This window comes from Vulpes vulpes, chromosome 13, assembly GCF_048418805.1.
Source record: "Vulpes vulpes isolate BD-2025 chromosome 13, VulVul3, whole genome shotgun sequence".
Classification (NCBI taxonomy): Eukaryota; Metazoa; Chordata; class Mammalia; order Carnivora; family Canidae; genus Vulpes; species Vulpes vulpes.
Window position 1 is genome coordinate 10,173,382 of NC_132792.1, and position 10,738 is coordinate 10,184,119.

The 10,738-nt window shown below is 39.7% G+C and overlaps 1 protein-coding gene across 29 annotated transcripts in view; it reads left to right on the plus strand.

The window, feature by feature from the left end:
- Window positions 1-10,514, plus strand: part of CYRIB (CYFIP related Rac1 interactor B) — a 143,419-nt gene extending 132,905 nt beyond the window's left edge. For all 29 annotated transcript variants that reach the window (XM_072733921.1, XM_072733912.1, XM_072733936.1 and 26 more), the window contains 4 exons: window positions 465-544; window positions 1,827-1,953; window positions 4,258-4,328; window positions 9,770-10,514. In XM_072733921.1, coding sequence (XP_072590022.1) covers window positions 465-544; window positions 1,827-1,953; window positions 4,258-4,328; window positions 9,770-9,833 — 342 coding nt within the window. In that variant the 3' untranslated portion in view covers window positions 9,834-10,514. The remainder of the gene's footprint in view (window positions 1-464; window positions 545-1,826; window positions 1,954-4,257; window positions 4,329-9,769) is intronic.
- The last annotated feature ends 224 nt before the right edge of the window (window positions 10,515-10,738 follow it).

Here is a 10,738-nt window from a genome sequence, read left to right on the forward strand (position 1 = left end):
CCTCCCTGGATTGGCCCACTGTCCTCTCACCTGGATGACAGTATTCATTTTCCTGCTGGTCTTATTTCTTCTGCTCTTGCCCCACTATAGTCCTTTCTCCAAAGAGCAGCCAAGTAAAAACCACAGGCCCTTCTTCCTCTGTTTAAAATGTTTCTGGTGACTTCCCAGTATAAGGAATAAAATCCCCATACTTCATGGCCTGTGAGGCCCTGTCTGCATGTAATGGTTGTTTCCACTCAGCTGGAAGGTAAGTGACTCTCAGGAGAGCAGGGTCTTGGTTCTCTTGCTCATAGCCGTATTCGGAGAGCTGAGAACAGTACCTAGAATGTACCTAGTACATTTTTTACAAAATTAGGAGTAGGAACCAAATTTTAAAGTTGTCAGTTTTTCACCTTATACTAGGTTTTAAATAATACTAAAGTAGTAACTATTACTTTCACTTTTTTCTCCACATACTTTTACAGAATAAAAATTTACCAATAGAAAATACCACAGATTGTCTAAGCACCATGGCTAGTGTATGCAGAGTCATGCTCGAAACACCGTGAGTATTAGCTGATCTTTTTCACTTTAACAATCCTATGGAAACAGTTGTTTAGATATGAATATGTCTTATTTGGAAGGCAGAAATTAAATATATCTGAAGTATCCATTGCTTATATATGAACAATATGAAGATAATTTGAAGCTAATGTAACTTCTGGTTAAGTAGAAAATACAGTGGGTTTTCAGGTACCTAAGACCAGTCAGACAAACTTACTAGATGCTTTAAATGGGGAATTTTGTGATGCTTTTATTGGAGATAGGGAAGAGCTTTGCTGTTTTGATTACGCTTCTCATCAGCATTTTCTCTCCTTTTCAGTGAAGAACCTCACCTTGTCTTTTTGCTAGAGGGCTACAGAGTTACTCTTCTGTTTGTCCCTTTCTCTCAGTGTTAGTTTACAGTCTTAATTTTATTTATATATTTATTTTTTGGTCGACACTAATCTGAATTCTCTTCTGGGTTTCCCTTCACTTTCAACGCATTTGTCATATATGCCACAGTGGTGTCTGGCTGGATTTTCTTATCAGCAGGCAGAAAGAATTCCTCCTGGATTCCTAAATAGCATATGGTTTTATTAGGTAACTTGTTTTTGTGGAGCTTTTCATTTTCCAAAGCACTATTATACACATCATCTTACTGGAAAACCTTATGAAGTAGGAGGGCAGCTCTTCATTATTGTTTCCAGTAGAGGAGTGAGGTCCTGGGAAGTCAAGGGGCTTTTTTATGAAAAGTGGCCGATTGGCCACACATGTGCCTGGATGGCTTCATCCTGGTTCTAGGTGCTTTCTGCTATGTCACACTGCCTTATATATAGACAAAAGTTCTATCCCTTTTTCCAAATGAGAGAAGAATATGAGTGAATTTTAGTAAAATTAGAATCCAAATACAATAATGTAAATGCTTATATTAAGTTAGCTTCTAAATAACAAACCTATTGCTCCATTAAGCTAGTGGCTTTTCCCATCATATTGGTGGGAACAGCCTTTACAAAGCACCTGTGCTGAAACTACTTTGGGGCTACTTTGATTTCTCTGATTTGCCTCATCTCTGCCAGGCAGAAGGAGTTACGGTAAACTAAGGAGGATGCAGAGATCAGAATATGTATCATATCTGCTCCACCTACCTCAGTTGTCTAGGAATCTCACTGTGGAGAAAGGGGGGAGGGGTTATAATGCTTGTATTCCCTTTAGAGATCAACAGGATACATCTTTCAGCACCAGCTAAAAGGTGAATCAGCTCATTAAGATATGCCTCATCCATCCACATATTTTCTACCCTCCAGGGAATACAGAAGCAGATTTACAAATGAAGAGACGGTGTCATTCTGCTTGAGGGTAATGGTGGGTGTCATAATACTCTATGACCATGTACATCCAGTGGGAGCATTTGCCAAAACATCAAAGATTGATGTAAGTTATATTGCTTTATTTAATTCCAAACCACTCCCATAAGTGAAAATCATAAGCGTTAATTTTATTTATAAGAGCTGCAGGTTGTACTCTGTCACAGACCTCTCAGTATTATAGTTTCTGATAATGGTGGGTTTCTGTTGCCTCTTATGTTGGACTTTTTACAGTCATATATGGGTGGAGTAGAGTGACTGAAGGATAGCTGGAGTCTTTTAACATGCCTCTGTGTCCCTCGTACTCCTCAGCAGTCCTTCTGCCTATTTTGCAATATAAATTTAAAAAATCAGACATAAGAAATTTCCTTTCATTCTTTGACCAAAGGCCATTTCAAACAAAAGATTTATTTCCAGATGTATATAGAATAGAAAGTCAGTAGAGGGGGCACCTGGGTGGCTTAGTCAGTTAAGCGTCTGCCTTCAGCTCAGGTCATGATCTCAGGGTTCTGGGATCCAGCCTCATGTTGGGCTCCCTGCTCAGGCAGGGAGTCTGCTTCTCCTTCTCACTCTGTGATCTCGCAGTCTCTCTTTCAAATAAATAAAATCTTCTTTTTTTTTTTGTACGATTTTATTCATGAGAGACACTAGCAGAGGGAGAAGCAGGCTCCATGTAGGGAGCCTGATGTGGGACTCATTCCCAGGACCCCAGGACCCCAGGATCACAACCTGAGCTGAAGGCAGATGCTCAACCACGGAGCCACCCAGGTGTCCCAAATAAATAAAATCTTTCAAAAAAAAAAGTAAAGGTACTCCAATGAAAGAAAGACAATATAATATAGATTTTCTCCTCCCTCCCAATCATAATAACTTGTGGCCCTAGTCTGGGCTTCTGTTTTGCTTATCTCTACAGAAGTTTATATTAGGAATAAAGCAGTTTCCTGATTTCCCTGTTTTGTAATTTCTCTCCTCACCCTGTCACATCTAGTTCAGCAAACCAGTATTTGGTGAAGACTGTCTTCCAGTTTCCTTTTTTTTTTTTTTTTAAGATTTTATTTACTTATTTGAGAGAGAGAGAGAGAGACATCAGCAGAGGTTGAGGGAGAAGCAGATTCCCTGCTTAAAGAGGGACTCAATCCCAGCACCCTGAGATCACAACCTGAGCTGTAGGCAGACAGTTAACCCACTGAACCACCCAGGTGCCCCCCCCCCCCCGCCCCCGGTTTCCTTGATAGAGTTAGTTCAGGTTCTTGGCATTTCGTGTCTAGATTCCTGATTGCTAGCCAGCCTCCCTACCTTTCTTTATTCATGTCCATCCTCTGTGAAAAGAAATGAGTGAACATTTATTGAGTGATTACTATGTGTCAGGAATTTTATTCTTGTTTCCCCACTTCCTTTGAAAATACTCTGAGGATGTAGATGTTATCTCCTCCATACTAACAGAAAATCTGACACTTAAGGAAATTACAAGTATAATTGCTAGAATGTTAGAATAGGATTTTGAACCCACATCTCCATGGCTTCCAAAGCCCGTGTGTTCTTTCTTTGAGGTGTTTTTGTTTTGTTTTGTTTTGTTTTTTAGATTTTATTTAGTTAATTAGTGAAAGTACCTGCATAAGAGTGAGGTGAGGGGTAGATGGAGAGAGAATTCCCAAGCAGACGCCACACTGAGCATGGAGCCCAATGTGGAACTCCATCCCAGGATCCCAAGACCATGACCTGAGCTGAAATCAAGAGGAGGACACTCAATTGATTGAGCCACCCAGGCACTCTCAAGCCTGTGCTGGTTCTGCTGTGCTCTGTTTTCATAGTCCTCAGTTCTGCTATGCTGTTTTCATAGTCCTCATAGTCCTTACATACCATCTTCACTGAGTTGTTTCCTTTTTATAGCCCGTAACAGCCCCTGCCTCATTAGTTACGGTTGAGTCTTCCTGGCATGTGAGGCCCTCTGTAAACTTCCCTGTGCTAGTCATTTTAGTCCTGCAAGATTCTGTCCTCAGCGTGTGAAAAACTTTATTTTGATCAAGATGTTTGTCTACTTGGAAAGGCTCCTCTGTTCCTTGGCAGCGTGTCCATTCAGTCCTTCCATAAACTGCTCCACACCTTTTCTGGGAAGTCTTCCCTTAGCAACCCTTAGTTTTCTCATTAGTGTGCATGGTGCTTCTGTTTGACTGGTTCGGTTCTTAAAAAGTTTTGTTTGATAGAGAAACTGAAAATAACATTTGGGTAGGTTGTTTCCCTTCTTCTAAGAATAATGATTTTAATATTTCTAGAATCTTGTGGTACTAATTTAAGTACTACTGTTTTGAGATAATGAATGTTATATAAGAAAACAAACATTTTTACCTTTTCTATTTCCTTTTCTTCTTAGATGAAAGGTTGTATCAAAGTTCTTAAGGACCAACCTCCCAATAGTGTAGAAGGTCTTCTCAATGCTCTCAGGTATGTATATGTATGTGTGCATATGTATAGAAAAAATATATGTAAGAAAATGCTCCAAAATGCAAATATTACAAAGAATAGAGTATGTATGTTCATGTTAGAAATGTGAAGATCTCATTTTGCATTATTGGTAATCCTGCTTTCAAATATTGGTTACAGTATTTCTACAATAAAGAGAACATGGGAGGGGCGACTCAGATGAAAAAAGCAGTTTCATTTCTTTGCCAAAGATTTTGGCTTTCATTTTTTTGATTGTCTTGGGGTGTTTATTATTTTTTAAAGATTTTATTTATTTATTCATGAGAGACAGAGAGAGGCAAAGACACTGGCAGAGGGAGAAGCAGGCTCCACGCGGGGAGCCCGATGCGGGACTCAATCCCAGGACCCCAGGACCACGCCCTGAGCCAAAGGCAGACGCTCAACCGCTGAGCAACCCAGGAGTCCGGAGATGTTTGTTTTTCAATTTTTTAAAAAATTTTATTTCTTTGAGAGAGTGAGAGAGCATCAGGGGAGAGGGAGAAGTAGGCTCCCCACTGAGCAGGGAGCCTGATGGAGGACTCAATCCCAAGACCCTGAGATCATGAACTGAGCCAAAGGCAGCTTAACCAGCTGAGCCACCTAGGTGCCCTGTTTTTAAATTTTTTAATGAATGTATAATCTGCTAATTGCAAATAAAATTCAGCAAACACAGGAAAATTTAAAGCAAAATAAGGAAATCACAAAATCTCACTATTTTGAAATAAACCTCTACTAACCTTTTGGTATATATTCTTGTACAGCTTTTTCTTTACACTTGTAGAGATAGTCACAGATCTGTGATACTTTTTACAAAATACAGTACCATACAAACTCTTCTACGACTAGTTCTTTTCCCTTAATATAATCTAATTACATTCCTAGTTTCACAGATACCTTTATTACTTTTGTATATTTCTTTTTTTTTTTTTTTTGTATATTTCTTAAAATGAAAATAAAAGCTGTTATTTGCTGTCTTTTCTCAGCTTAGATTGACTTAATGTAGTTACTGTAGCTCCTACAAATGCTGGCTTTTTTTTTTTTTTTAAGACAGGATTCTTTTTCTTTCTTTCTTTCTTTTGTTTATTTTCTTTCTTTTCTTTTCTTTCTTTTCTTTTCTTTCTTTTCTTTCTTTCTTTCTTTCTTTCTTTCTTTCTTTCTTTCTTTCTTTCTTTCTTTCTTTCTTTCTTTCTTTCTTTCTTTCTTTCTTTCCATTCTTTCTTTCCATTCTTTCCTTTTCTTGTCTTTTCTTTTCTTAACTCTAGGCCCAATGTGGGGCTTGAACATACAACTCCCAAGATCAAGAGTCTCCTGCTCTGCTCACTGAGCTAGCCAGGCGTCTCTTGAGTGCTGGAATATTTTTAAATGTAAATCTTAGCGTATCCTAACATCTTGATTACAGAGATTTAATTTATACTATAATTTCCCTAACATAAAAGACGATTTGTTCATTGCTTGATAATTTTGTGTTTAAACACAAAATTGCATGAGCACAGAAATACAGAGATTCCCTGGGTCCCATCCCAGTCAGCCTAGTTTTTCTCCCAAGACCCTTCTTTCTGGGTAGATTCTGCAAAGCCAGCCACTGACATGAAACCTGCTTTGAAAAGGAAGAAGGAATTGATGTCCAGGAGGGCCTACTGTTATTTCCTTTACCATGAAGAGACAGTACTCCGCACAGTAAAAGCTCAGAATTTGCTTTTGTTTTTCAGAATTTAAAGGTAGTGAGGTCTTTCTACTCTAGAACTAGGGTAGCACCAGGCAGTGGCTCTAAGTGAGAGGTGGGATTGAAGGCTCGCACACACCGGTCTGTGTTTGAGGAACAGGGGAAGAAAAGCACCATTGAGGCAAGAGTCACCTCTTTTCAGTTTTCTTTTCATATGTCTAATGGAAAGTAGAAGATGAAGGTTTTGTTGCAGAGATAACCCTTGAGCTGTTTTTATACATAGTGAACGTGTTGTGTCTGGTTCTTATTTTTTCACCTGGGAAGTTTATAAGGTTCATCAGTACACTTGATGCTTTATAGTAGTGGTTACAATTAGTAAAATTTTTATATCACTGTGCGTTTGTATGCAGTTTCATATGTATGACTTTACTTAATCCGCACCACAGCTCTGAGAAGTAGGTGATGGATATGAGGTGCTGGGGATGTTTCCATCATCCAAAAAGTTACTGTGAGCTCTTGAGAGACTCATAGATCACATAGCAAATAAATGTTGGCATCTGTTTTCACATTCAGAATTTCATTCTTAAAATCCCATATGCTTGGTGCTGTACCATTAAGCAAGCCTTAGGTTTCCTTTGTGATTGAACCTGGCAGTGGTTTGGAGTAACTGAGAAGGAAGCAAAAATGCAGATTCCCGGGTCCCCATCCCCAGAGAGTCTCTCTCTCTCTCTCAGGTCTGGGCCGGGGCTCGGGCACCTCATTCTATATGTAAACACCCACCCTAGCCCCTAATATGCTTCACTCAGAGCAAAGGAGATACTATTTGAAAAACATCTTATAATCCCAAAAGTGCTGTGCAAATGTTAATTGCTATTTACACCTCCACAAAATGGAAGACGCTTTTGTGGAATTACTTTCTGAGTAGCTGCTTTTTACCAGAGGTGCTCACTACGTCATTTTCCTCCGAGCCAACAGTTAATAATGAAAAAATTTTAATTGCGCACACATGTATATGCTGTTTTTTTTTTAATTCTTCTCTGTAGTTATTACAAGGGCCTCCAACTTACAGTATGTGATCATAGAAAAGCAGTAAGTCATGCCTACATTTTACAGTTGGAGAAATAGAACCAAGTGCCTCGATTATATGAGAGCAAGCCAGAGTGGAGAGTTAAGGTTCTATGCTAGATAACAGCTTGCTTTACTAAATTTCAGAGTAAAGGTTGCTTTTCTTGAGTAGAAAAGTCATGCACTCAGTGAGGAACTTTGTTGTTATATACGAAGTAAGATAATACCATACGTATCCGAATATGATTTTCACACATTAGGTGTTCTGGCCTGCTTGCCCCCCCCCCCTCTCTGCTTCTCTCCTTCTCTTCCTACCTCCCTTCCTTTTCCTTCTTCCCTTTCTTTCTTTATCGGAAGGGGGCAGAGGGAGAGGGAGAATCCCAAGCAGGCTCCACTCCTAGTGCAGAGCCTGACAGAGGGCTCGAACCCAAAACTCTAAGATCATGACTTGACCTGAAATCAGGAGTCGGATGCTTAACCGACTGAGCCACCAAGGCGCCCCAATTCCTGGCCATTTCTTGATAAGAATGTGGTGACGTGGGATGCCTGGGTGGCTCAGCAGTTTGGAGCCTGCCTTCGGCCCAGGGTGTGATCCTGGGGTCCCGGGATCAAGTTCCGCATCAGGCTCCCCACATGGAGCCTGCTTCTCCCTCTACCTGTGTCTCTGCTTCTCTGTGTGTCTCTCATAAATGAATAAAATCTTAAAAAAAAAAAAAAAAAAAAAAAAAAGAATGTGGTGATGTGACAAGCCTGCCTCCCAGTTGGCCCCATTCAGGGGGAAGCATGTGAGAACTGCTGGAAATGCATGATCACGTCCTGCAGAAGCAGCAAGAACTTGTGTTTGGTAGAGAGGAAAGCACTTAAAACTCCTGGAATGTCACCGAACATTGCTGAGTACTGATACTTAAAACCACTCTACGTAGAAGTGTTGGTGTGCCAGTTGTGTGGCCCTCTCCCCTATCCAGGAGCATAAAGGAAGGGAGAAAAAAATAAATGAAGAGAGGAATGTTAAACATTTTTATTTCCTGACATTGGTAGAATCGTGTGCAGCTATATATACTTTCTTTGCACTTGGAAAATAAAACAGAAGGCTTTAGTCTTGGCTATGTCACCTGCCACTTAATGTAAATATTCCTTTATGGATAGTTTTTTCAGCCTGGCTGCTTACTTTCTTATCTTCCTTCTGCAAATACTAATTGAGGACCTATCACGTGCCAGGCACTCTGGTGTCTCTTCAGTAATATGTAAACAATTTGGAAGTGGCTTCTAAGTAAAACTGTTGAGAATATATCAGGTATTTAATTAAGTACATGTCTGTGTCTTTACCTCTCCAAGGATTTGAGTTTTCAGGTCCTTCAATTTTTAAATTGATTTGAGATGAAACTGACAAGAATTGGGTTTAAATTTCTTAAAGACACAAAGACCATCTGTGTGTCCTTGCTTGAGATGATATATTCCTTAAAGATTATATATGAAATTCTTATAAGCCAAATTAACTGATCCAGCATTAGGTTCCATCTGAATTGTCCTGCATTCAAGCACTGAGCACCTGTCTCCATTGCTGCTTATCTGGTCCAGGCCTTGATCATCTCTCACTGAGGACCCTGGAACAGCCCCCTGTTTAGTCCCTGTGCTGTTCCTCTGCTCCCTGTGGTTCTTCAACAGAAGAGCAGGCCTTCCAGAACCTAAATGAAATCCCGTATCACTGCCCTACCTAGTATCCTCCATTGGCTTTCATTGCGCTTAAAATAACCTACCTCCCAACCCCTTGCTGTGGCCTGCGGTGTCCTCATGAGCTGCGCTTTTCCAGTCTTTAAGGGCCTTTCTAGTACTTTCCTCCTTTGTCCCTAGTATGAATGTAATACCGTCTTCCTGCTTCACCAGGTGGTAAGCTCTGGGAGCAGCGCCAGACACATAGCAGGCTTGCTCACTGACCTTGGGCTATGTGATGAATTGTCTTAGAAACCTGATGACTCATCACAATTCCCGTGTTTACATGCTTATAGCACAACACACCTACCTGGAAACAAGGCACTTTGGGATGTGACAGTTTGGGACTAGAACACAGGTCAGCCTGCTTCTTTGTAAAGGGCTAGAGAGTAAACAGACATTTTAGGGTTTGGGGCCACATGGTTTCTATCGTAGCTACTCTGCTGCTGTAGCAAGAAGGTGACCATAGGTAGTACTTTAGTGAATCTGTATGGCTGTGTTCATAAAAACACTGAAATTTGAATTTGATTAATTTCCATGTTAACATGAGATATTCTTTTGCTTTTTTTCCCCCATTCATTTAAAATGATAAAAATGTACTTCACTCACAAGCCATACAGAAACAGCTGTTGGGTTAGATTGGCCCCGGCTGTAATTTGTCAGTCCCGGGATGGAGTAAGGGCTGCTTTCCTCCGAGTGAGCAGGTGCAGCCAAGTGTTTCCTTTAGGATTTAGTCAGATCATTTCATCAAGGTAGCTGTGACTCAGTTACACAGCTCCTGGATCTTCTGTTTAACAGCTGGTCAGGAGGCTAAGGCAGGCAGAACCTGACCATAGCCAAAGCTGGAAACCAAAGGCACAACTATGAGAGAAAATGTGCCTATTTGCCCACCTTATAATAATTCTCGAACCCAGTGCAGAAAATGGCTTTTTAAAAATACCCTAAAGTTGCTGTGTTGGTTTTGTTTTTGTTTTTTTACTTTTAGGTACACAACAAAACATTTGAATGATGAGACTACCTCCAAGCAAATCAAATCCATGCTGCAGTAACCGTCGTGGAGTGCGCACCTGCTGTGGACGGAAGACAGTATTCTGCAGTGACTGGGAATGCACAGTTTTTAGTGATTGCAATTACTATCTCATGTACTCTTGCTTTTTATTTCTTTCCTCTGTTCCTCTTCCCTCTTTTTTAATCATGTTCTCGTTCTTAAGACTTCTTTTCTGTGCCAAAATCAGTAAAGTTATACTCTGGAGGGATATTGTCCCTTCAAACGGGCCATCTAAGGCAGCTAATTATGCATTGCATTGGGGTCTCTACTGAGAAAAATTCTGTGACTTGAACTAAATATTTTTAAATGTGGATTTTTTTTGAAAACTAATATTTAATATTGCTTCTCCTGCATGGCAAAACTGCCTATTCTGCTATTTAAAAACCCTCAATGACTTTATTTTCTACTGCCGCTTTTTTCATGTGCAGCCAAAATGAAAATGTTTAAATTAACTGTGTTGTACAAATGGTACCCAACACAAACTTTTTTTAAATTAGTATGACTTTTGTTTTAAAGTTTTAAGTTTGCATTTGACTTTTTTTGTAAGGATGTATGTTGTGTGTTTAACCTTTATTAACTAACGTTAAAAACTGTGATGTGTGCGTAGAATATTACGTATGCATGTTCATGTTTAAAGAATGGCTGTTGATGATAAAATAAAAATCAGCTTTCATTTTTCTAAGTGTGGCTTGGTTTACTGGTGTGTTTTGAGGCTTCTAATGCCTTCCCCATGTTGTTTTACTGGAATGCATAAATACATAATTTCCCATTCCTGTAGAGGAAAGCTAGTTCTTTTTAATAGTATTTTTCTTCATTATTGTCTGTGTAGGTAGTTTTAATTGCTTTTAAAATCTTGCTAAATGCAGTAAGACCAGTGATTTTTTCATTAACTTGCCTTTTACTCTT